Source organism: Lineus longissimus, chromosome 8 (assembly GCF_910592395.1).
Source record: "Lineus longissimus chromosome 8, tnLinLong1.2, whole genome shotgun sequence".
Lineage (NCBI taxonomy): Eukaryota > Metazoa > Nemertea > Pilidiophora > Heteronemertea > Lineidae > Lineus > Lineus longissimus.
In genome coordinates, this window is record NC_088315.1 from 1,644,710 (window position 1) to 1,672,706 (window position 27,997).

The window sequence follows — 27,997 nt, forward strand, 5'->3', positions numbered from 1 at the left end:
CTCGTCTTCTACGTACAGCATGTCCCCACTGGGAGGACGCACAACCTTCTTTATCGACTCTTGTTTTCATGCTTCACAATTCCTACCATGCACATCAGTACTTCATTAACCAGAATCGATTTTCCCGGCCGGGGCTGAACTGCAATCTTTTTAAGGATTTTGTATGTTGCGGCGTATTCCTCGCATCGGGAATTACGCTTGAATTAACGGAGACGATCTGCTGGAGCCTGGATGCATTGCACTGTCTACATCATTCAGTGGAATGGGTACAAGGATGCTAGTACTGTTTTTCTATATTATGACGTCTGTTTTTTCTGGAATAAGATTTACATCGGACACCTAGATAAACATAGGAAATCGTACAGTATAATTATCTAGATACTGCATCTAGCACCAAGGATCAAGCTGCTACAAACCATTGGACTTCATCCCGAATTAATTGCAGGACTGTGAAATCAAGTATACGTAATTAGACAAGGAGGGGCTAAGAAGTTGTGCAGTTGCTCAAGGAAGCATCGTTCCCGATGTGCGGTAGGCAAGCACTTTGGAATCGAATACGATCAAACTGTCCGATTGGAATCTTCTCGGGTGCACGGCGGAACTGCACTGGCTATCGCCGTAGACAGCCATGCACCTTGTAGTGACACTGCAGTGTTCACTGGGATTATCAAGGTTCGGATAATTGCCTAAGAAGATCAAATTAGTCGAGAGACAGATAAACATGAATGCTTTAATTCGGAGAGGTGAGTTTGCATTTCGCTTGTCGTTTTAAATTTGCAGTAATAAGTATAAGGAGCCAGACCGGTGGTGCAAGGGCTATCCATGAGAGAATTCGGTCCAGCCAGAGGAGCCAATTAAGGTAGTGGATGACTATGGAAGTTTACTTACACAATGAACGCGAAAAAAAGAATGAAACTACCAATAGTGGCTGATTTCCAGAGACCAGTGCCAAGGTAAATGTGCAAAGCTAGCGAGGTTAATGACAAATATACAAGCCTTATAGGGCTGAGAATATCATAAGGACTGGTCACGTAAATGGTAGCTTGCTCGGTAAGGCTAATGGTAACGGTTGAAGGTTTTACAAAGTTTATGGCAACTTGGCTAGCAATTGCATCACAAAGGAATATGCTACTTTAGGTAAAGCAATTAATGCAATAGAGCTAAACTCAGCTGTGCCTGGGATTCTTTCGTGTTGTCTTGCACAGCACATTGGCTTGACAGTCCACAGGCTGTTGCCTTGCTTTATTATCATGATAAAATGACATGACGAATGAAACAGGATGTGTTACAATAAGGCATGATGACCTAGCTTTTCTTTTGTCCAATTTTTAGTAGATGTCAAATCGATACCTCGATTGAAAATGTGTTACTACTATATACTAGGAACTATCGGCAATCCTAGAGTGTTTAGCGGTTTAAGCAATTTACATGGTACTCGTGTGATTAATGCTATTTCAAGCTGGTGTCTATTCCATTAGGCAAACTCCCACATGCAGTTAAATATTAATATCCTTTGTTTGAAGCGAAGTCCCCGTAATCTACGAAGTCGTTCTGAAGGATTACCGCCATTAGAGCCTGCCCCGTGGGTGAGAAGCAAGATACGGGGCACTCAGTGCATTCTCAAGCTTAACAATGGCATACATACCATGCATTAGTAACAGTACATACACACTGAAGCAGAATAACGATGGTGACGTCACGTTTATGAATTATGCCACATAGTTATCAGCGTTTCAAGTACTCTATTTCCTATTTCATCAGATCAGTGGCACACTGCCTAAATCATTGTCTTCTACTAGTAAGAAATGGTCAGATGAGTACCAGGCTTGGCGCTGAAGATAACCTAGTCGGGCTACGGATGTTGTGATCAATGCAGTTCATTTTATCGAGTATAATCAGTTGTAACCCATGTTTGCCTACATGTGAATTATTACTTATACAACAATGACACGACGTGTGTGACATCTACTTGACACTGCGTTTAAGAGACAACATGGACATTATTAAAGCTATACAAAGGAACAGCATAAAGGAGAGCGTTAACCAGCTTCTGGCAGACGCAAGTCATGTCTATTGGTATTCAGGTACATCAATTCATCCTAGGTGCATTTTGAAATTGATACGCAGTTATTCTAGTGTTGATCTGCCCTCACTCAATGCATTTTTTACTCCATCCAACAACGCTGATTTGTGCTTCTCCACTACGTACTTCAGACAATGAACACGTAACCTTCCTCCACGAGGATCCCCGAGTGTAGATAAAAGATGACTTTATGTATCGCCTTGGTTGTCACACAAAATGGCGACCTGGTGAGAAGTGCAGGGATTAATTAAACTTAAACTTAAGAGCTCATCACTTTATCGACTTCAATCAAGTCCCATTTTTAAGAAACCAATCGACCTCCATCAAGTCTCATTTTTGAGAATCCAATTTCCTGGCAAATAGATTACATTATATCGTTGACACGACCTATCGTAGCGCTTTGGAATCGAACATTCTCATGTATGAGAGGGTATGTGCGATCATATAGTCAATGTTCATAGTATGTCGAGTTGAAGCAGAATACTTGAATTACAAGACAACTAGTTTGAAACTTATACATCAATCAGAAGTAATGATATAATTGCTTGATATCAGCATTGCTTCTTCATCACAACCTTCTCAGCACTCAGAACTACTCCTTGTATATAATGTCCCAAATCAACATGCTTTCTTTGGCATCGATGATTGGTTGAAAAATGATATCAGGAAGAAGAGTTAGATAAATACAGCAAGTTGTTTCTTGCTTCTCGTGAATTCAATGAACCAGTTTGTATCGTCATGTATTCAGGCCTGGTTTGACGCACCAAAGTGGCTAGTGAGTTACTGTCTCCATGTCGAGCACACTGAATACACATAATGTAAAGTGTTTGGTAAGTGTCAGTGCAAGATAAGAGATTTTTCCACCAGTGAGACAGACACTCAGCTCAGTACCGTTATTAAACCACTAAAATACCTTTAAATTAGCTTACCGTTCGGTCTGTCCGACATCTTACCTCGTAGGAAGCTATGTAAGCTCGTTATATTGTGTTTTATTTGGAGTAGCTCATGGTGGCCATGTTATAAATAACATCCTACCATAATGACTGCTCGAGCTACTTATCTGACATTGATGGCTTTCCATGTGAATTCCAATTGATGGTTCCGCACTCTTTAATATTACAGTATATCATAAGATGAGCAAAGTGAAAAAGCCACATGGAGTTACTCGTAACACACGCACGTCTCCATATCTCTTCGAAAAGAAACCAAAGTGGTCACGTAGAGGCGTGAAAAGAGCATACCAGACAGTTACGTTAAAGTGTTTTTAATTGAAACGAATTCGTTCTCCAATTGCAACCACCTGCGACTCGTATTCTAGTCTACCTGACGACTAGTCTCAAAACAACAAATCAGCGCCCGTTAAAAGCAGTTCAATTATAGGATGATCGATTGGGAGTTCATCGCCATCTTTCGTAAAAAACCAGGTCATTCACTTCATGACTTCTCGTTCTACGTTGCTTGCACCTCTTACCTAGGGGTCCCTTATATTATTGGAAGCTTCCTGTTCGATTGAACGAGGAGCCTCATAGCCTAGTGATGGCTACTACCTAAGTATTCGAGTTGGCGCAGTTAAATCAGTTGGTCGAAACATCGATTTGAAGGATGCAACGCAAGAACTATGTTTGTTGTACGCTTGGACGAGTTGTGTAAGTGGTCTTGGTTAGGGGCCAAGAGTCATTTCAGTGTTCAAGTACCGTCAAGACAAATACTTGCTCGATTGAGTGTGTTTACCTAGAGTCCAGTAATCGGTAAGTGTCTAAGTACATTGGACATACGTATGCTTATTGGAGATGCTTTAGTATCGGTTAAGTACCTTTTACAGAAATCAACTATGGGTCGATTTCCGTAAGATAGTAGCTTCAGCTGGCTATAAATTAACTGCCATATGATGCTAGAAGGTGTCATTGAGGATAGTATCCATCGGCTGATATTTAATAACGAGGAGTAAGGCACCGAATTTCGACAGGTCTTTGTGAGAACTGCCATAGTTTGCCAAGCCTTTTATCTTACTACTCCATCAACACGTGTCTGCACCTCCTCGGCGGGAAATAATGGATAAAATGAATGAAAGACGTGCATGATTGGATCCACAAACCGCCGAGACAGAATGGTGCAACCTGATCATCTATCCGTCTGAAACACACCTTCTCCAGTTTACCTTCTGTTCAGAAAGTGGTTTCAGTAAATCACCCAATTCGATCCGTACGTATTGGCGTAAACAAACGTTGATAAATTTAGTGGCTCTAACGACTGAAATAGCTTCTGTTCAACTCGAAACAAATGGTTATCTGTCTGTAGCCTAAAAAGCACAGCAGAATACACGCGTACGGCCAAGACAAATAAACAGTACTAAGCCAACGATATTTTCTCCTTGTCCTGAGCAAAATCTTCCCTCCGTGATCCGCCTTTGTTAGTTAAAAGTGAGCTGAACGGCAACAGCACTCATCAACCTTGTATGAAATATTACTCATAGAGGTACAACCAATGCATTGGCACCGATAGATTCCCGGGAACTTACAAATTGACTATCTCCAGAGCGAGATCATCATGAATTACTGCGACACGCCTTGATCAGTTAACAGGACCTGTATCCATTTTTTTGAAAGGTTACTGATAGAAGAAAGGTGCCCTACTTGTCACGTGTGACGCCTCGTTCGTTAATACTCAGGTTGGACGGGGGCGCTTAAGGAAACCACACTGGCAAACTGACGACGAGACAGAATAAAGGCAACTGACACAATCAAGGTTGTGATAATTAGAAACATATCAAACAACATATCAAAACAGGAAACAGTGAGCGAGAACAACACAAGGATCGTACTGTGGTCTGCTCCAAACAATGTTGCAGGAACCATTTGATAGCGTTTCCGACACGGTCCTTCGTGGAGGTTGTGTTTCCCCTACCGCAGCGCTCAGGAAATGAGCCATGTTCTCCACGGTACGCCAATGTTAGCTGCCAGCTTCAAGGAATTTGAATTAATGGCTTCAAAATGATAGAGGAAAAACAAGGAAAAACCACAGCCTGATACAAGGCTACGATGATGTATCGTGAATGTTGCTGATAACACTGTCTACGATCATTCCCAAAAGGATGGTCGTCAATGAAACTTTGGATACTCACCAAGGTTTGCTTCAATAACAGAATTAAGCATGAAATTGTAATGGCTAGCCGATGCTCGTGTAGTAAACCAGCACTCGTAATACATGATATGCCAAAACTAGAAAGTCAGGAAAGTATTATACAATGCGCCATCACGGAAAATGGCTCTTGTCTATTCCATGAAAAACCTGACTGGACCCAGGTGGTGTCACAGCTCAACACACTATCAGAAAGACCAGAGTGAACCTGATGTTGCTGGGTCATTAAGGAGAGAAAGCTTTGAAAAGGTCGATATGGCCGCTCGTTTCATCCTGATTACGGTGAATAATGAGTTAATATCGGTTAAAGCCAGGCTTACTGTGGTGTGTCTATACCTTTCCCACTCCTCGACCATTGTGCACCAAACCACTCCTCATTTTGAGGACTGTATAATGTGATAAAAATTCAGTTGGTGCGGGTGTTCCTGGATGGTAATGAAGAAATTTGATTTTGACTAGTAACAAATCACATTTGGGAGTATCTAATGGCAGAATTAAGCTAATTAAGCGGTCTGGAGAATTACTTAATCTGCTCATTTAGAAACAGTGCGCGGCGTAACTGTTGTTCATTCACAGTCATTTAGTTAGCGGCCTGGTCGGGTAATATCGTGGGTGGAACGGAAACCGCATGAGGGATATGATTCCATGTAATATTGAGCTATGGAGCTTTGTGTTGTACATGATTTAAAAAGTCGCCTCATTGTTAGCAGAAAGTTAATCATTGTGCAATTAATGCAACCAATATGAATGTTATTGTTGCCTTCATATGATCATAAGGTAATCGTGTTGACGTCATATTTTTTTACCGTAATATAGCATGACAGAAGTTTCCAATAAACAATTGTGCAGTATTACGGATATATTTTTGATGATTCAGATATCATGATCGTGATCAATTAGAATAGAAAGACTGCCACAATCCCTTTCAAAGAGATGTAGCCAGTTGACATCAAGAGGAAAAAACTGATTGTAGATAACATATTGCCGTCTTTCTTTTAGAACTAGCCAATCAAATGCCACGATATTACTAAAGGGATTAGATTCAGAAGACAAATTATCAGTTCTATAACTTGGTTTCCGCCCCAGTGGAATACAGCGAGTAAGTTTTATCCTCAAACTCATTATCTAGTTATCAAAGATGTATTACTTTTTAGACTCATATTCACTAATTTGAAAGATTTGTCGTACCAGTTGTTGAGTTGGAAGGTTCTTCATGTTGGTATGAAGATTCAGTTGATGCGCGGATTACTGTACATTACTTCTTTCTTGAAAACATTTGTCTGATCTGGACGTTTATTTCAATTTTGTTGGCGCGGCCGATGGCCATGATGGCGAGTACGAATGATGGCAGCCGAGTGTTTGAATAATAGAGAAGGAAATCTCGTTGGTTACAAATGCAATTATTTCATCAGTTACTTCTTGGCACTGGAAGTATTTCCAATAACGTATGCATTAGCTGTGACGACAAACACAAATCTATTTGAATATACATTGTACAATTTATTAGACAACAAAACCATTAACCGTAGGTCGTGAATGGATACTGTATAGCATCCACGGGTTAATTTGGTTAATGCTAATTGCTAACCTGCAAGCGTTTTGCAATACTGAGATCTCAGGGAGTGGTTTTCATGGCAAACACGGATTACGACTGAACACCGGAACGATCGGTAAGTTCTGATTCTATTTACCTTTGCTGTTAACTGTCCATCTTCCATGGCCCAAACCAGCCCCCAATAGCTGATTATTAGCTCCAATATTTGATTTGAAAGAGTGTTGATTGGATCACTGATTTGGTGGGATGACTAGGGGTAATAATTGTTCCTTTGGTAAGGTTTTAGCACACTTCATTATTGGGCTAGTGTATATTTTCTACAACAAAACGGCGATACTGCTCAGTGTAGAGCGAATTTAAAACCCTACAACGATGTCGAAGCATCTGGTACAATCTCGAAACCTTCGTAAAACACCCGGAACAGAATAATGTAGTTTTAATGTCAACGACTTTCCATGTGCGGCAAGACCAATTCATCAAACCACTTACAGTAACTGATCACCTCCTTATCTCTGAAGATTCTCAAACGGATCATCTGAAGCCCCAACTGCTTTCCAAACTCGTTATGCCATTAAAAAGGTCGTTAGCGTGGTTTCGTCTTGACAGGTATATGTCTGGCATGATTTAAAAACACTAATCGGGTTGGTGACACAGCGAAACTGCTTCAGTCTCTAGGAAATTATGCATTGGGACTCGGTGTACTTTATTTTCAGGATGATGGAACAAATATTGTAACAACATTAAAGAATGGTGTTTAAAGTCTGCCTCAATACATGTATATGAAACCAGCTGCTGGTCTAATCTGCGAAGTAAGTGCCATGTCCACTTGGCACAGAGAAACAGTTTTAGTATATCATCCTTATTTGGATGCACTGTATGTTGGTGATGGTGAAAGTAAGCAAACACGGTCTCACATCGACCGAGGGGGTAAAACCATGGACCGCTTGACCGCTAAGAAAATGTGACGATACGCTGATTGAAAAAAATGCTCTCCAATAGCAATAAGTAGATATCTTTTCCCGCCACTTATATATGTATGCAATGGATCATTTTGACAATATATCATTCTTACACCTATTACTCAGCATTTCCTTTGGGATAATGCCTCCTCTGACAGCGCATTGTTTCTTGTTGTCATATCAACAATACTTAGCGCCCGCCTACTAACCTGTTACCAGTTCGGACAGGCGCATTGTTGTCATGATAATGATGATGATATCGATGAAAAAGCCGATTGCAATAACTGTAAGTCACTTGTGAGTGGTAAACTGCCAAGAAAGGTAATCGCGTTCCAAGTTGGATACTTGAAAATGCTATGCCATTTTTCTGACAAATTAAACTTGGTGGAAAGGCCATAAAACAGATAGACAGTTGCCTATTGCAAGATGTCGTTAGAATAACTTGTATACCGAATTTAACACCGAATTAGGTTTGAACTTGCTGACAAGGACGAGACCCATCCGTAGACATTTGTTAGACAAAGGTGCCATTTAGTATCCTGTCACCGATTTAGATCACAAAAAGTGTCCCCATGCTGACATTTTCTATGGTAAGATGGTTGTTTGCGGTAAAACATATCATTAGGGAATACCAATGATCACTAGTTCAATCAAATCCGTCTACAAAACACTGTTTCTTAATTGATTGTCGAACTATTTCTGCATACCTGTTCTCCAAACTTACCGGGCTGATGCACCATAATTCACTGTTTGTTCAAAGTAATTTTAGTGTTTGGGACATACATTAGATAATTGCATGGGTCGCCTGTCAGTGTTCGATCGGGAATCATTTTCAAATGTTCAATAAGTACAAACACTAATCGGACAGAATTGAAGTTTGAACTCTTCAGAAATATCAGGAATTGGGATCATCGCGGTTGTGTCAATAGAAGGAAGGGCAATATCCTTAACTCGAGATGACAGCGCCTGGTCAAATCCTGGCCGATATTACCCAGATATCAATCTAAGGAATGCCTAATTGAAAATTAGAATTGGAAACCGATATATGCCATCGATGAATTGAAGGATTTAATTGGTGTCATAGAAAAACATTATGGCAAGAACATTCCTCGAAGGCTTGAATGTTTACATATGTCAGTACACATTCGTGCATTCTCATATCTTGTCTCTTCAATAAATACTTTCAATACGACACCTATCTCATTGCCGACATCGTCAAGTTAGGAACCCACAAGCTTGACATCTTGTAAGAATGGCAATTACACGTCTGCATACATGGATAACTCTGAATACAACTTGTCGCCTTTGGGGCAATGCCGCCACCCATTCAGTACGACACTACTGTAAATAAACAGTCAGATAAAGAAACCTGACGGCGACTTGGATCATCATTAGATATACTTTCAGCTCAGGTTATCATCCTGAGAGGTATCACTATCGCTTTGATGTAAGAAGGTCACGGCGCCAATTCATTAGGTTTATACGACATCTATGAATTATTTCTTCTCCGAGGCCGTTGAAGATTGGGGTGGAGTCATGGCCCACATTATGGCCATCCCACAAAACTATTCAGAGACAGCTTTTGATATACAGCATTCTGCCCAATGTCCTCCTAATTCTCCTGCTCTTCCTCGGACAAAGCTATGGAATTTCAAATTCTAATGAAAGACACCAAGAACATACAAATGTATGCAAGTATCTCTCTTCTCAATTCTTCACAGAAAAAAAAAAATCAGTAAATATTGTCCAACATCTAAGACACAGTACTTAATCATTATGTAGAATTTGTAAACATTATGTAGAATTTGTAAAAATTGATGACCTCGATACTATTTGGCACGACAGGGTTAGTAAGACTGGAATGATCCTGACGTTCGATGATTCTGTTACAATATGATCTAACAAGATCACTCGTGTCAGTGCGAAACTCGTTTTAGAAAATCACTTGAAGATTTAACCAACTTAATCTTCTGTTTTAAAAGACGACTGTTTTTGACACTTATTCCCATTAGGTTTTGAGTATTTAAGCTATGCTTTGAAACTCCCCGTTGCTGGTGAAAACAGATGATAGGCAAAATTCCAAGCTAAACTTCACGTACAGGGCAAAGTGAAGAAATGTTTAGAGAAGATGTCGAATAAATCGAACATAGAACCTCGTTACGAAGTTCTATTGCTCTCCTTGATCGCAATTTCCAGCGCAATGGCTAATAATTTTGTCATTTGAAGCGTTTATTTGGTCAGCAACCCACTCTTACCTTATCCCTGAAGGTTTTTTACAACACCGTTAATCTCTGCAGAATTCTGAAAAGAGAACTGCACGTACTTCAAGGGTTTCTTTCTAGGTACCACCCCCGATAGACTATACAAAAAGCTATTTAAGTTGGAGGTTGGTGTAAGTCACGTTAAATGCCTTTTCACTTCAACATAGCTTTCTATCCAAGAAAATTCACTCTGGATGAGCCAATGAGTAGGTGCGTATGTCACAGAACTAGCCACTAATGATTCAGACGTGTCAAATGAGCAATGTCAACCCATAGATCGGAAATGGTTTGCTCCTAACAATAGCAATGTCCGTGTAGCCACAGTTCTGTCCGGGAGGCTGTCGTTGTATATTTGCCGCTAACTGGCGGACAGGTTTGAGACAATGGAAAAGTCCAATCACGGCTTACTGGCAGGCATGATCAGTTACTGGTCTCCCTGAGGCGGATGCTGTCATTAGCCTCCTACACAAACAAGTCTAGTGTAATGTTTCATACGATCAATAAGGTTTGGACGACTTGGTCTCAATGATACTGTGGTGGCCGGGTTCGAGGCAAGAAAGGCTTCGTTAAATGAGCAAAACCCTGCTTCTTTCTCGATAACCGCTTTCGTCTACTCAATCGAATCAAGTCAACTCGTTCACGGTATTGACGTGGCCAATTGGTCGTATAATGGAAGACAATTTACGGCACAAATTTGGTAAACCTTCCTAACCCATGGGAGCGCTCGTTCCCACCCACTGCAGTCGAGGTAATGTGGTTGGACTATCTTTGGCTTGACGAGTGGACCAGGAAAACCTAATAGAATGTCATTTGTTAGGAATAGCAGCGTCTTAAACGATGAGAGGGTGGTAGACAGGGATGCATGAATTGACGCTCGGCTTCTTTGGCTATTTGTGGGAGTGATCAAGTGTCAGTACCTGAAGGCATATAAATATGACGGAGTGATCATGAATGCAAGCGGCTAATCAGTGTTGTTTTCGCTCGCATGGCGCTTGCACGGTATAGATTTCGTAGTGGATGGAGGTCCATGGCTTTGACATATTGGATACCGGACCGACAGAGCTGCCTTGTCCGACAAGGATGGTAAGGTAGGAACATTTGTGATGTTTCGGGATATTAGTTGCTGGGATTGTGACCGGGAGTCAGTGACTGTGTGTCGCCCAGGGGTCAATGGTTTGGGATAATCGCTTTTGCCACATATCACTAGGGTAGATGAAGGCCTTGCCAGGGATGTCCTAGAATGACGAGAGCTGAATACTAGTCATTTTTACTTTGGATATTAAGGCCATCGATGCTTTTGGTGGGGGAGCATGCTGGGAGCAGTTGGGGATTTATCACCTTGTAGCAATAGGGGCTTAAATTGTTAAAGATCTCGGCTGCTGGGTCTATGGTGGGATGCAATGATCTGGTCTTCCAGTGAGCAGCTATTCTAGCATTACATCTGCGGTACTACCTTGTGGACTAATAAATGTACCGACTATAATGTCCTTTATCTCAGTTTCACGTCAGATATCACACATCATGCTCTTAATATTTGGTCTAGTACGTATTGTGCGCGTGGCTTATGTATGATGACTAAACTTTTAGCACTTGAATTGAAACGTGGCGGACAGACAGCACTGGCCACCTGTCATACTTCAGCGCTGTTTTTGTGCCGACAGAATACATTCTGACGATATTGTTAGGTATGACATTTATATAACGGTACAATTATGTCCAACTAAACTTGGCACGGACCTTCGACCTAAAACAGGACACGTCAGGAGACAAGACAGGGTAGGTCAGATTGATCTTCATGTAGTTGACAATAGAGGTCACTACTATCTCACAGTAAATAGGAAAGTAGCCCCCTTAAGTATCATGTTCTCGCTGACACCCAGTTCTAATTTTGATATAGACATCAATCAAGCGAAGTGACTTCATTGCAAAGCAATCACCAAATACCTTCATGTTATATCAATCACTAACCAATTTAGAATGTATCGCAAGACACGAACATCTTTACAAAAGTAAAAGGTCACTTTAAGTGAAGGCTCTAATCGCGGCTCATTCTAAAATGTGTCAGGTACAAAAGTCATTGAGAGTTATAGTAACGTGGTGGTCACCTCTTCTGACCTTTGAGATGACCGAGATCAAACATACAAAGTGTGACCTGGTCAATCGGGCGTCAATCGTGCAAACTGCGACCAGATGCCATCATAGACAGTAGAACTGATGACGGTAGTAACAAATTAGCAGCCGTTGAGTATTGGTGACAATATCGTTAGCCACAAATAGAATGTTTAGGATCAGAACGCAGGTGTTAGGGATGTTACTCTAGGCAAACATATGAGTTGGAGGCAATAATAGTCTCGGATGGATGTGCCATTTGTGTAACTTCCTTTACCAACCTCGTAAATTGTTTAATACTTTTTGTTTACTGTTAGGTATTAAACTTGAATCCACCAACATGCGCTATGGACTGCGTTTAACAACACATTTCTGAGGTTAGTCGATCAGCCAAACCTCCTCAAGAGATTCATTTAGAATGTCAATGATATTGGAATTTAAAAGGTATTTGTCACTGACCTTATACAAAATATGAAGAGAGACTAAATTCTTGAATGCATTTAATTCAGTTCTCTTCCATCTGTCACCCTCTATGTATCCGATACATGCTTAAAGAGACACTGCAATGGATTATAGCGATAATGTATATTTACTCAATGAAATAACCGACGAGAGGCGAGTTTTACTCCCAACATTCCTCACTTGACACGAGAGAAGCGCCCGATCAAGGGTCCCCACGCGTTCAAGCATGTCAAGTGGGTGGATTCGTTTATGATCAATACCCACAAGAAGATGGAGTATGTGAATGTCTGAAACACTGCAGTGGTGTCCATGGGAATACTGAAGATAATGCATAGTTTGCATCCGTTAGTACGAGGGGCTTACGAGGGGCTTAAGAAGGTATAAGCAATTTGTTGACATAAAATATCAAGCATTTGATGTTAACATAACGTAATGCTTACTCTCCGACAAACATCTAGTCAGTTCTATCGAAAGTCGAAGTGGCAATAAAGCATTTGATACGGTCAATCGTCGAAGTTTAAACTAGCGTAGGCTAGTCATTTTCCCTCGGGTCATCGATTTCTCTGCATCACGCAATCTCGTCACGCATATCTCCTGACTTGATTTTAGACATATGTTTCATGGGCCACTTCTTTCAATATGTTGTCATGCGAAGCCATTCCCGTGGGTAAAAGATACCATGAGTAGGGTCATGTACTACAGGCAACCCGTCTTTCACTTGCAAAAGTGTATGGACGATTCGTCCCGTACAATATACCAGTCGGCGCATTTCATGCAGCATGCTTCGATTTCATTAAAAGAAGTAGCTTAAGGGACGTCTAACTAATTGGACCGAAATGGTGTGTTTCTCTGAAATACTTGATTAACCTCACCCGGATAATGATACGTTTTGAACGGATATTGTTACGTAGTGTCTTTATCATGATTACAGATTGCGTTCTGTCTATCGACATATTAAATGGAGATATTTTTTTATACTGAATACGTAAATGATGCCAATGGTATTTGGTGAAGTTCACAATTATTTGGTATACTGTCGGGAAGTAACGCCTTTCTACTTTAACGCCGGTCTATTTTGATATTTTTCAGTAGAACTCTGATAAGATGCTCAAACCAGCACTTTTCTTACCGGTCCCCACTCATGTACCTGCGTGGAGCCGTCAAGTTTGACAAAGAAACCTGCCAAGAGTCTCACGCTGACTGTGGGCTCCAAACCAGGCAGTCTTAGCCACTGGCCTAGTTCTGGGTCACCATATAGAACACAGCGACTTCAGAAGAGAGGATAGATACGTTTGCTGTCTTGAACGTTAAGTGGCCACTTTGCACTTGAGGCTAATCTTTTATTTCGTACATCAGATGTACCGTTTTGAAAGGAAATGTTCAATTCCGCACAAAAAAAAATTGGCCTGCAAAAAGCGTAATGCGCTTTTATTTCGTTAACGGTTTTTTTTAATGATTTTCTGAAATCGCTTTTCTTTTTCTTTCTATGAATGGGGTCCATTCTTACAAATCTGCCTCATTTTACATTTTACGCTGATAATGCGTGACCTGAGTGGACCTATTGACGCCATGCAAGCACAAAGGCCAAGTCGACGGCGACAAGATTCATCTTTTGTGCATTTGCCATGTCTGAACACCGTTGTAATTTTTAACAAAATCAATTGATAATTTGACTGTTATGACAGCCGCTCAGTGAATCCCGAGGGGCCGGTTTTACATGATGAATATTAGACCACCTAGCAGATCGTGTTATATCATTGTCATTATGAGGTCACCATATCATAAAAAGAACCAACGTGCATAGTCGGACATTGTGAAAGTTGCGCATCCGCCCCATGTGTGTGGCCTGGGGGACAATCTGTCGTTACTATTGAATAGTCAGACGCATCCTTTAGATGTGTTCTGTTTGCAAGGAAGTCTCTTCGAGATCGACACACGTTCTTAAGCAATTTCGATGCGTTATTGGTATCAAAACCAACGCCAAAGTAGTTTACACTGTGATGATCATGTCTATGGTCTGGCACACGACGGAAACGGTGTCAAACAGACAATAAATTACGGTCCACAAATATTTCCCTTTTGAGAGAGTTAAGAAAGGTTGTAGCGTCGTACTATAGACGTTACTTTACTGATACTAGAATGAGAGTATTCAAATGATATGTTATACCCTGGACAATTGGACAAAGCCAAGAATGCCAACTATGAGAGTTGATAAAGAAGCTCAAAAAGGCCTTCTGATAAAAGGAAATCCGAGTGGATGTACATTGTAGCATGGGCTTAGATAACTTAAGTTGATTTAATGTCGTTAAAAACATTCTCACATGTAAGATAAGTTATCAGGATAATGGTCAATGCATTCTGACGACAGCAACAGGCACTTTGACGGACTAGCGAATGATGAATGTGGTAAGAATTTTGACTATCGCCAATTATCATCTTTCCGATTGGTAGTGTCACCTTCTTTTTCTTTGGTACAGACCAATTTCCTATGACGAATCCAACACTTGTATAAAGTAGCAAAGAGTGCAATCCTGTGATTATTACTGTCACTCCGTCTGCACTATACTGCATCTTGGAAGCGCAGTTTAAACGTGCAATTGTATCAATGGCTTTAAATGTTTGATTGGTGTATGGATAGTTAAAACTACCAAACAATAATCTGCAATTTCTACGGCTCGCTTACAGAAGGCATCACATTCGGGTAAGTTGCAACTGCCGGTTTTATTATCGCACAGACATAAAAGTTAAATATTCATGATCGACCTGTCATTTCGAAAAGATATCACCAGTCACTCACTGAATCGAAAGCATGTTACTCATTTTTGAAATTTGAAGAATGATATGTCCCGTCAATTTATAGCATGTAGCTGGTGTTTGAATCATCAGCTAATCACGGTGACAGTATTGCAGTCCGTCCTAGCTGCCATGCCAACGCAGCGAGCTCACCTCATATGGCGCGCTCGAAGGATGTCCGAATCCTTCAAATAAAGTCTCAATAACATGTCAACCAAGCAATCAAGCCAGTAAAACTTGAGTGCAAGGAATTTGCAAACGTTTGCTTATTTTATGAGGCAGCGGTAACGAAGAGCGTCGTGGGTTTGACTACCGGTCGAATGGCTGCTTGGCGAGTTAAGGTAAGCACCTTCTGGTTGCTCATTTTAACCCAGATTGTTTTTGTGGATACCGGGTAAGCGCTTTGTGCAGGGAAACCGTGAGGATCGCTAAGAACTTAATATTATCATTAAGTTATTCTACCACTATACTGAGATCCATCATTACTAATTTTTGCTTTAACTTCCGAATGTTGATTATGATTTCTACAATAATGAATTCGAAATCGGTTTTATTAGGTCTAAACCATGTGGTGTGAGAATCACCAACAAATTCAATCAGGACAGTTGTGCAAAGCCAACCCCTAATATGTACAGTATCAGTATCAATTAATGAGTTCTGTAACCTTTATGATACTAATTCTATTCTACATTACTACCGAATTAAACATGGATTGTCCATGTGAATTCCAGACCAGTTTTATTGGGTCACATACCATTCGCCAAAATGCGAAAAACAAAACTAGCACGAGAACTACATAACCACACTCGAAAGATATACCAATATGCATTCGGTAGCGTGTCCTCGAGTAACGGTATGTAAAAGGGGCTGTAGATTCGGAGCCGGTGTCCCTGGCACGTTCCCAATCGATCACATGGCTGGCTGCACTGACACTGCCTTCCTTGATATCTAGTGCGCCCCATGAATCCATTGCATTCACTTGAAGAAAGCGCAGCCTGATTGACCGCCGGGATCAGCGGAGCAGCACCGTGTTTGTAATACCAATGAAAGGAGTTTAGAATCTTCGCTTTTCCTACTGAGCACTTGTGTCGATCGAAGCATGCTGGCTGCCTCTCTGTCTTTTGGATGGTTCTTCTTAACAGACTGGGAGCAGATGCAGCATTCATCTTGAGATTGCACCAGGATCAGTTGGCATATGAGCGGACTGTCATTCGTGATCATACCATATGGATACTTGTTGTAACCGACGGTCTCCTCTACCTGCAAGATTGGCCCATCTTTCCACTTTCCATGCTGTAGCCAGGATAGGTATTTTAGTAAACTGTTTGGATGGTTACTGTACGCCAATGACGTGATACTTAAGGGTGGTGAGCTACCCGAACGACATCCATGTTCTTCGTAAGTACCAATATCTAGCTTTCATTTCTTCGATATCATAGTATGTTGGTGAAGTTAAACTGTTATGTTAGGTTTCATTCGCCGTCCGGTGCAGTGAGAATTGTTCCGACGAAACCTGTCATCAACTAATCAGAATAAAGCACACTGTTATGTAATAGTGAGATAATTTATTCGAAAACGACTGCTTCATATGATTGTCGCCTCGTCACATTTCAATCATCCTTCGATTGAGCTTTCCATGACATATTTCGGCGCGGTGCCTCGATGGCTGGCTTTCAGAAACTTAATTCGATGGAACTAAAGCTTTGGCTCCGAATATTTTCGATACAAATTGATTATCAAATAATGTTCAATTCATGATGGTTATATCAATCAAATTATCTCGCCTGTACGACCGGATTTTAACCCCTAGACCTGTTAGTGAATACGACAGATGACTTATGTCTGATCAACAATTTGTCAAGAAGGTATAAAGGCATTCTATGCGGACATTCCACGATTTCAATATCAACAGAAAATCTATCGACACTCTATAGTGTACCTATTTTTACTATTAATAGTGATAGGCGCTATAACGGACCCATTTTATTCTAAAGACAGTGGCTATTTGGCACTATGACGATATGTGCGTAATAGCCTTCTCAGGTTTCTATTGGTTTACCACCTTTGTCTTGTTGTAAAGGCAAGATTTCCCAGGCCATGTCCTAGTGGATGTTCCTGGAAGGTGGGACATACTTATATTAACCCCTGTGGTTAATCTTTGATTTTTGCATCAATATTTTCGCTTGGTACGAAATGATTTTATTTTTTAGCCTATTAGTTCACTTGTTACTTAGCATAAACTCTTGCTCCCTACCGAGAAAATATTGGTAGTCTATCGCATAGTTGATGTTGACACGACGACCCCACAGAGACAAATTAAGCTAATTCCATTCAAGCATTGACACATATCAAGTTCTCCATGCCCGAGGTTAGCCAATTCAATAAGAGAGTTAGAAGAAATATGCGATGCAATTATTATAAATTTTCCCAAGACGACAAGAACAAAAGCGGGTAAATATTATCTGTGACGTAAGCAATCACTGCTATTGACATATGAGATTACTTTAATCAAAAATAACTTTAGTCTGTCCCGAGACACTGCAGATTTGATGACTTGCACTGGCGTCGGGTTGCCAACAGCCTCCGTCGTCAGCCGGACACGTTTATAAGGCAAGGGTGATTGGGCATTATCAGCCGGGCTTGTCAGCCACCGTCTAGGTGCTTCCCCTCAAATGAGGCTGGTTTATCGAACAGTACCAGGCAAAGCAGGTGCTCATAACTTTCCTTCAATGAGACTCTTAGTTGAGTAAGCTAATACTGCCTAGGTTCTCAATTTTGATGGTACAGCACCAGCTTTATTCACCAATAGATATCAAGGCACCATCATGACAGAAACATCAAGATGGTTACTAATTCAAAGGAGCATAAGTCTTTTCTGAACGAATTTCAATTTGCTTTCGCTGCTTCTTCGCACTGGTACTTAAGTGGAGTGTTTTATCTCTGTCCCAGTTTCACCTTCACTCGACTTCACGCGATAGCTGTTTGTTCAACCGTACCAAGTCAAGTGGAAGACAAGGTGCGAACAATGGTGCGATTCAAACAAAGATTGTTCCATTCATACTCTCAGAGTTCTTACATGGCCACCTGAGAGGATACTTCTCTGTACGTAGGCCAAGTGGAACGAAACATTGGCTTCCGATACTGTGCAAATTCTGAAAACCTCAGCGTAGCCAGCTCAGTATGAGCACGCTGAATCTACGGGCGGTACCAAAGATCGTGCTGAATTCATTTTACACGGACTGTTTTTTGGTTGGCGGAGGGATGCGTGACGAGGGGAGAAGGCAATACAAAAGGAGTACCAAGTCGCCACCGTCGCACAAGGTGTGGTGATGCAGTTTCTTCAAGTCTTGCCGGTATCGTATTCGCATAGGGTGACAAAGCTTGTCACTTCCAGCCGAAATTCGACAAGATATGCGAATATATGGTGGTAGCGGTAGGGGGAAATATCGCATTGGCAAGGTTCAACCAAAATGCTGATCCTATTAACAGTGGTTTCACCGCAACGGACACAATCTAGTTACCCGCACGGTGTGTGGCAAGTACAAAAGATACTCGTGAGTTTCACATTTGTGCGTAGACAGACGTAACCGACCATAAAAATTCCTTCTTCTCTAATAATTCTCCTTTTTTATTTGCCAATAAAACATTGACAGGTCATTGCCCGGAAAAAAATAAATATCAAATTAACAAAGGCGACTTGGCATGTCGAGTAAGTTATTCATTGTCGGCCACTCTTCAGTAACAGACATCGTTTTTCATATTTCATTTACATTTATCAGCCGTTTATCATATATTTCTCACAATGCAATAATGCCAAATGGCAATGTTTACCACTTCCTGGCCCAGAGGGTATTCTTGCATTCACCTTCTTATCACTTCTAGCACTATAGACGTCTGACTTGGCCCGTCTCGGCACAGTGACAACATCATTATTGTAGACAGCCGAAAAAGTTAAATTTAACTTTGTGGTAATGAAGTGGTTAATTCTCGACAGATTTTCAAGTTTTGCCCTATTTACTTCTGCCACGATTGCTCAATGCGTGAATAAATCTTAAAGGCACTTTTTACATGTTTATTCGTTGTGGTCGTGTTATCACGATGTTATTAGTTGTGGTTGCATTGCGTTTAAATAGCAAATCATCACTTCATGAATTAGTCTTTTTTTCGGTCACTACCACTCAACGTTACTATTTTTGTCCTACTCTGTGAACTAGCCACTTCCCAATGGGGAGACTGGCCTCACTTCGACCTGCTCGATAGAGCAAACGCTGTTGCACTTGCTCTTATGATCAGACACGCAAAGATTCCAAATCACCGAGCATTAGGATGAAAGATTGCCCTCCCTGATAAGAGCGAATACTCGTCTCCAACTATGGAAACAGAAAACTCCATTACGCTAATGAAACTTCCCTTTCGATCAGATAGAACATCCTGACAACAACACGAAATACTTAGATGTAGATTAGCTAGGCGAATTTTCGGAGGCTCACTACTTAAATCTGACTGGTCGAACGGGCTCATTGATTTGCCTATTCTACCTTTCTATTCTATTCTCGTATCCATCAGAAGTGACATACTGAACTCAAGAAAATCTCTCGGCTAAGTGTCACATATGCTTTGGTGTGTAGGCAAAATTGTGGCTACATCTTCCTAGCAAAGGCAAAAACAACTCTGACATTCTGTGGTAAGAATGGTTGGGATAATCCTCACCAAAGACAAAAAAGGGGATATTGGAATGAAGTATCTTGAGCAAGACTTGGCCATGACAGTCCATTGTTCGATGATGCTAAGAAAGAAAGACACGGATAGGCCCATGCCTTCTTGTCAGGCAGAAGACAGTGTCTTGAACAGGCTAACCATTTGAAATGGTAAGTGCACGCATCCTCAAACAAACCAAAGGAAGAATAATGAACCACATGAGAAACGAAAACAGAACAAGAGGAGGAAGTCGGTGGAAGTTGTTCTTTTTACTACAGTGATAAGAAAACAGACCTAACTCTTCATGTTACGAGTTGCTTACTACAGGTGGAAGATGGACCAACTGGGCCTGCCTTGTTAGACCACCTGTATCATCTAAACCCAGTGAAACCATGACTCACTCTTCCCAGAACATCTAACAGCCGTTGAGAATTGAGAATATTGCAGGTGGTTTTTAAATACATCTTTACCTAGACTTTAAAGATAAGAATACAAGTTAAGCAGTGGTTTCAATTTGTTGGTGATTCTCATTATCGTTTAGACTAACCGCATAAACCCGCCGGTTAGTCGTTTCTTCCGGTCAGACACACACCGAGGATTGGATCACATCTTTTAGCGCTTAGTTTTATCTGTTTAACACGAAAACGCATGTCAAAGTCTGAATCACTGATGCGTTATCTTCCAACCTAATAATGCCTCAACATACTTTCTGTAGCTTATATGTAAGGCTCCCGCCCCTCATACGCTTAATCACAAATTTAGCAAAGGTTTAAAATCCAAAGAACTTGCATCTATAACTTGCCACGCTGAAACTACAATTGTCACTCAATAGAAGAACAATCCAGGAACCATCTCTTGGGTAAGGTCGTCTGATGATGGAATTTCCCCATTTATTTATTTCAAGATGGTGCTGACATCATTAAATGATATTTTCAACATAACATGCTTTACCACCTATGGTTACAATAAGCAAAGGGAAATATGTTTTTGACCATTGAATTCCATTATCGTAAGAGGAATGAAGAATGTTTCCTTACTCTTTCCGATAAGCTTCAGATAAATCATTTTGTCTTTTTTTTTCTTTTGCGTCGTCTAGACCTTGGCCGGAAACGCACCTATAAGTTGTATAGCGGCCTTGAATTTTCTGTATTTCGACACTTATAGCGACACCTTATATGCTTAATGATATAGGTTATATTTACGGATCTTATATCAGAAAGATAGATCACGTAGATGTATTGTCACTGATCCTAACACAAGCATTGTACATTAAGATGATTGATGCACATATTGTGCGATCACTGCACTGTTCGATGGGGCCTCGTCGACTACCAAAGGATTTTTTCAGTTGATCCACTGGATGATGTGTTCAAGACCTAAGACAGCTTGGTCCAGAAACTCCTCCTTGTCAAACAAGATGAGAGGGTTTGTTCCATTCCCTGTGTATGCATTGACTTAGGGGTTCGTATTCCTTTTGTAATCGCCATTTCTTATTGTATTTAAAAGGGTATTTTGCACAACCAGCGCTTTTTATCAATTGATTCGGGTTATTTCGTCCGGGATACGTTGCGGTTCGGTAGCCAACATATCGCTCCGAAATCAGTTCGAACAGGTATCGATACTGACGATAATCCTAGTTTCTCTTCATGCTCTTGGTTGAAAAAGTTTCGAATGACAACAAGTATAAGACAAGCAGGTAACTGATCAGATGAAACAGGAAGTACTTTTGGACACCTTATAGTACATGGATCTACTACTTGGCCGAACATTTTCCAAGAAGATGATCGAACACGAATGTTCTGAATATATTTTTTTCATCTTACCGTCTCTCTACCCTGTTGTTCGTACTTAAACTATCAAGATAAACAACTGACTTACTACCGCAGTAAGTATGTTCCTAGAAGTCAAAACGATGGCTTCATCTTAACTAAAACTACCGCTTAGATTTCAAAACTGAAAGGCCACCTGTAGGAATAGAGCAACGGTTATAACTTGAGTAATATTTAGTTGTTCTTGTAAAGAGCACATCGATGTTGGGCATGAGCAGTAAGGCTTTTGACAATCTCTATGTCCACATGGCCACTGGTGTTCTCAAACACGGGGTAATTACCAATCCAATGAATGGTGAACTATCGATCTCTCGATAGTTCTCCACGAGACGAACAGGTTGTTTTCATGCTACTGTGTTCCTTGGCGCCTGAGGCTAGGTCTTTTAGAGGATGTGATACGGCCGAGAGGCAAAACTAACAAGTCGAAAGATTAAACAGTAACCTTGTTCCTGATGGATTTTTCAAGCCAGACAACTACATCACCATCAGTGTTGGTGTTCTGATAAGTTAAAATCCAGTCCGCGTCTGCATGTTGTGGCATTACGAATTTCGCTTCTCGTAGGAGGAGGGAAGCTCCTCATTTTCAATTTTTGGCGGAGTTTCACTGAGTGAAGAAGCCTGGATCATACTATGATTTGCATGACTTCTGTTACAGGAAATTATTCAGATAACCTGAAGGCGTACAATGACTCATTTTAAGATAACGACACGGAAAAACCCCCAGGCAATGAAACCATGTTGGCTGATCTCTCTGGACACATGTTGGCATAATTCATCCCGTCCTCTCTTTGCAGACACAAGACATCAATGGGTGTTCTACACGTAATCGTGGTCTTGTTGTCTTTCCTATGTTGTATACTTTCGTCCGGCGGCTTCCACATTCCCGAACACCAGAGGCACTCCAGCGGAAGATCAAGAGCAAGAGGTAAGACAATGAACATTTTCAATCTTCAGGCTTTGCTTCTGTGAGCATCAGAACGATTGGGTATAATTGACCTCACGGCGATAGAGGAGGAGCCCTTCAAAAATCCTTTGACCACCCGTTCCACCTCATCCGCCACATAACCCAGAAATGGGCAGCCACTTGAACATTTAAGTGAAGAATCTAACAGGAAACATCATTCATGAACATGTATCACCTGAAATGGCTCATCAAGAGCATTCGAACAAGTGGACAATTGCCCATGTGCTCTTGGCAATTCTCACCCTTATAGGCAATTGCCATGTCCATCTCTGACAACAGTCGGCCTCGTCCGCTCAAAATTAGTTTCGCCATGTTCAGCTATCGACGGCCAGCGTTATGTCCGTTTATATACATATTGCTTCGACAGCTCACTCTTGAAATATAAGGTTTCCGTTCCCCTGTAATACACTTCTGAATCTTGGCATCATTTTATTTGACGTCGAACTCGTGTAAATAGAACGGGAATATTATTGCCCAACTACTGACAGAATCTGGAGACAATTTATGCTTTTCCAACCACCAGTTGATCACATTTTATCTCTCAATGAGCCTTTGGTTGATTAATACTATAAAAAGCTAACGATTCATGTATTACATGTTGATCTAGCGTCTAGCCTACTGTCAACTGGGACGTCGAACCAAAAACGAGGAAAATATATCAGTCTGAGACCTTAGATTTAATAGCGTCATTGCGAATGCGCCCCTGGATGAGAATAGATCAATGGTCCAGAACGTTTTAAAAACGCAATGATGTGACCATCATTCCTCTTCGCTAGGGCTCGGTAATCTCCGAAGAATTTCGGTATCGTGGTCAACAAGTCATGGAGAATGTACGGGTATTGGCCATACTGAAAACTCGCTATAGGATTTCACGTGCCGAACACCGTGGCTTTGTTTAGACCAAGTTTTGATCTACGAGTGGACAGAATATCATCAAAGTCATACCATATTAGATTAATCGGGCCAATGAGATCATTCCATGCTACCATTTGAAGGACTGTCAGGCAAATGATGAATGAGACACAGACTCATTTTATTCCACGCTGTCATAGACTGCAGTTGATCAAACCCTTCACGTTTGTTATAACATCTAAATTGGCAGCAGAAAGATATTTGTTGAAGGTCACCCCTGTTTGTTTAGTAATCAGATAAGGCATAGGAGTAATAACAGGTCACAATCCATCTTGATAGTTCAATGGTATGATATCAAAACATTTAGCCTCGGTGGTTTGACCTAGCCGGGGTCATCTTAGGAATCTGACACGCGGGAGGAAGGAGAAAGAAGTTGTCACAATCGATTTGATCAAAGACGAGCTATTATAATTATACCATCATGTCTGATCAAAGATGTTGGCTTGGTTTAGTTCATATGCAGGTTTCGCTTTGTATTTAGCCTGGTACACTAAATAAACACGTCTGGTAGTTTTGGCTGGGTGAAGGTTTATAATAGACCCCTGCAACTCATTAACTCGCTTCAGTAAAAAAATGATTGGCGTTGTTTCCCACTCCTCAGCAAATCCCAAATGAGATATCTTAGTGAGAGGCTATCGCCACAATTACAGGGTTTCCAGGCTACCAAAAGATCAAGGTGACCGATCATGATCAGTGGAGCCGCACTGAAATCAGCTGTAACTGCTAATTTGAGTAATGTAATATACCATGGCGGCCACCTGAGCTTAACTCCTCGGAGCGGTCTAGACGAGACTGTCTGAACGGGTTGTGCTACATGAAATATATCTTTCGGTTGATGGTTTGCCAAATGACTTAATCTATTGGCCAATTTTTCAATAGCAGCTCCAGGTGAATGGTTGTGACTACAATATTTCACGTTCGAACATACCGACTTAATCATCCTTCAAATGGAAAAAGTGACACTATTTTCTTCAAAACAGGTATACGTAAACTGGAGTTGAAATCCTTCACAAACGTTTGAAAATCAGAAACCTCTTGGGAAGGAAACAAAAGCTAAATTGATTCATTCATTTTGTTCCCTCAACTGGCTTTAATCCAAACTCGCCTATTGAACAACGCATGCACGCTTGGCTTTGTCCTGCAAGGGGATTTGTCGCTTATGTCACACATGGTTATTAATAGCAAACATATGATACACATAGCAACATAATTGATTAAAATCTTTAACAACTTTACTATGCGTCCGATAATACATGCGACAATTTAATAGCCAACGACCTAAAGTGTCCTTGGACGGTCATGATATATGAGATATCATTCTGTTTAATGCCTTTCAATGATTCCTTTGCATATCAGTGTAGTCCTGACCTAGGTGCGAAAAGTTCAAATCATTGGTTATAGAACTAATGGTTAGTGTGCAAAGACAGAACCAGTGTCTCATCTTCCATCAGGTATCGGCAAACCTACACTGATGGATGAATTTATCACTTTTTGCATCTAAAGGAGAAGCAATGGCGATAAATACGGTATTCCTAGAGGCTTAAGGACTTGACCTCCTATGAATTTTCTGTAGACAGAAATTGTTCTTCTATCGAGCATCGGCAAACTGAGACAAGGTAATCAATCCCTTCTTGATAAAGTTGATGAACTAATTGCTCATTGGTATCGTCCTAATGATGTTACCTGACTGATTGCCAAACCATTGATGGATGCATCATTCTTTAATTGACACAGTTACAATCACTTATTGGCGGTTATATCTGGGGCTTCAAAGGCAAAAGCAAACGAATGGTATGATGTAGGCTGACATTTGCTGTTGATGTGGATTGTACACTGTTGATCGTAACGTTATCGTGGCATCATTCCTCGCCTTTGATTAAGGAAATGTCCCACCGCTAACCGAATTTATCATGCAGACCATAGTATGAGATAATGTCTTGTTGGTGCTATCCTCTAAGGTCCCTACTTCACTGGTCAAAGTACACAGAGAGACTCCCCAACGACCTGTCCCGTTCGTTAACAAATCTGGATATAAAAGGCTCTTCCAGAGTCTTTTAAAGACATGATCATGTTGCCTTTTCGTGTCTGGTCAGGTCCTCCCGCGGCCATCACTCAATAGTTGTGACCCGCGGAGACGTACAGCATGTTTACCCTCTGCAGTTTGATCTAATCGCTAAAAGAGACGTCGGTAAACACGAAAAAAACGCCCATTTGTTTACTATGTAGTCTGAACGCTGGTTTATCTCCAAACACGTGGATTTTTACCTAGCCGCAACTACTATTAAGACAACTACTGTCAGAAGTCAGCTGGTAGTGCTGCTATCTAGGTGGTTGAATTAACTTACTTTTTTCTCAGCGGGATTCCTTCCAGCGGATAAAATCATAATGTGATCTATTACAACTATGATTTCCGTCAGAGAGGTTCAAACTTAAACCTAGTTGAAAATATGGTATTGTAGTTCGATGACCCGCTTGGTGCAGGGCGGTTCTGCAGGGCGTGTCATGCTGGCGAAGTGGCCTGATCCTCTGTAACGACGACCGCTGCCAGAGTCTGTCAAAAACCGATGGCGAAGACGTTAGACCAGATCGAGGTCATTTATTTCTCGGACGTAAACCTTGGCCTCCACTGCAAAAAGAGTCTGTGCAAAGATCACCTGTCATTCACTCCATCATGACCGTAGGCAAATGCATCATGTCCTTCATTATTCCACTTTGCATTCGCAGGTAGCTAAATAAGTCATCTCTTGCCCAGCTTCAAGTCTGAACTAACAGTTTGAACTAATGCACAGTGGAATAATGCAGAGCCTGATGGATCGGCATGCGGTTGTTGTTGCTGGTAGTGTTGCAGTCATAACTAAGTTTCAACGTCCTGTCTACTTACAGAAAGAGAAGCCGTACCACAGGGTTCAAGACGAAACGGCGAAAGCAGGGCGTTTGCAGTTTTTAGCTCGTTACGTGCGCGACATTATAGAGAACATCGGGACGACGCCGTATTCGCTGCTAGCCTCTTTGAACTGTTCGACATTAATAGTAAGTAACAGAATGTACAGAAAACTGTAATGACACCGAGGGGCAGATATCTTAAAACATGCTCCCAAGTTCTTGAAAAACACCTTCAACCACTGAGAAAAACCTCGTGACGCTATTTAGTTACAAACCGAGATTCGAACCAGAGTCTCTTTTTTGTAAATGCCACGTGAAATTCACAATGCTCTCTGTTTGTCTTTTCAGATGATGGCATTATAGAATTAAACGAATTTTTCACGACATTACAATTCTTAGGAATGATAGATATAGACTACATGTCCTAGTATTTGTTCAAATTTAATGATAATACTGTAAATAATATGGTGCTCGCAGACAACACGGTGCAGTTCGGTGGACAGTGGATTACAGGGCTTGTGGACACTTAGATGTTGAACGAAGGCGACCAGATCCAAGGGAATCACTGGAACGTCGGATTACAATAGGGAATTCTTAGAGAGCACATCACACTTGTGACGAGACAACTGTTTCTAGCAGCTGTGGATGTACACTTGACTTGATGTATACGGTGTGTATGCATTGTGTAGATACACTGCAGTTTGAGGAAAGAGACAGCGTGGAAATGCTGTGTTTCCTAGGTATATATAGGCGTGTGTTGTGTGTGACATTCACACGGACGCGGAGACTTCCCTGCCGGGTAGGTGCATTGTTATGTGACGTTCTTACGAACTTTGAGAAATCTCTGGGGGGTGGGTGCGTTGTTGGGTGTAATGTTCACCCGGACTATGATAAACCTCTGCCGGGTAGGCGAGGCTTGCTGTTCTACTTGCATTTCATTTTGGTTGAGAGGGGTAGCTACTACGGACACATATCACCTGCTTACAATGCGTGATGACCTCTCACCAAAATCTCTGTGGTTAACTAAAGTTAAGTTAAAAAGTTCTGTACATAAGTGGCCAGACTTGTTGCCAGTAGACTTGTTGGCTAGACTGCCAAAGATGTACTGTTAGTGTTATACGAAGCGCCCTAATTATCGCCCTCAATAGGGGACAACTCTCATACTCTCACACTTTGCTCGTGCATTCAAGATGGAGTCATATCTTTGGAGGGGTATCTCGTGCGACAGACACGTCGTAAGGCGGTAAAGAGGCACGCGACGGGGGCGAGGCGTATCTAAGTTAATCTCTGTATTGATTATTTTTGTAAATGATATTTATCCTTTAAATATATGCATTTAATTACCATAACT

The 27,997-nt window shown here is 41.2% G+C and overlaps 1 protein-coding gene across 6 annotated transcripts; it reads left to right on the forward strand.

The window, feature by feature from the left end:
• Positions 1 to 7: 7 nt before the first annotated feature.
• On the forward strand, positions 8 to 27,995 carry LOC135492287 (uncharacterized). Of its 6 annotated transcripts, none has more exons than XR_010448055.1 (4): positions 8 to 743; positions 22,682 to 22,812; positions 26,647 to 26,793; positions 26,995 to 27,995. XR_010448055.1 is itself a non-coding variant. In XM_064778652.1 (4 exons), exons 1-4 carry the CDS (start codon positions 11,014 to 11,016, stop codon positions 27,072 to 27,074), a joined length of 429 nt encoding a protein of 142 aa, XP_064634722.1. In that variant the 5' UTR covers positions 10,726 to 11,013; the 3' UTR covers positions 27,075 to 27,995. The 6 variants fall into 6 exon arrangements, 1 of the variants encoding a protein (XP_064634722.1); XR_010448053.1 differs by lacking the exon at positions 8 to 743 and adding an exon at positions 10,726 to 11,079; XM_064778652.1 differs by lacking the exon at positions 8 to 743 and adding an exon at positions 10,726 to 11,084.
• The last annotated feature ends 2 nt before the right edge of the window (positions 27,996 to 27,997 follow it).

What these genes read in the sequence shown, in the direction of transcription:
- LOC135492287 (XM_064778652.1), top strand. Translation starts at nt 11,014, where the DNA reads ATGGAGGTCCATGGCTTTGACATATTGGATACCGGACCGACAGAGCTG. An exon ending in CGGAAGATCAAGAGCAAGAG is followed by an intron (nt 22,813 to 26,646) that starts GTAAGACAATGA and finishes GTCTACTTACAG; the next exon opens with AAAGAGAAGCCGTACCACAG. An exon ending in TGAACTGTTCGACATTAATA is followed by an intron (nt 26,794 to 26,994) that starts GTAAGTAACAGA and finishes TTGTCTTTTCAG; the next exon opens with ATGATGGCATTATAGAATTA.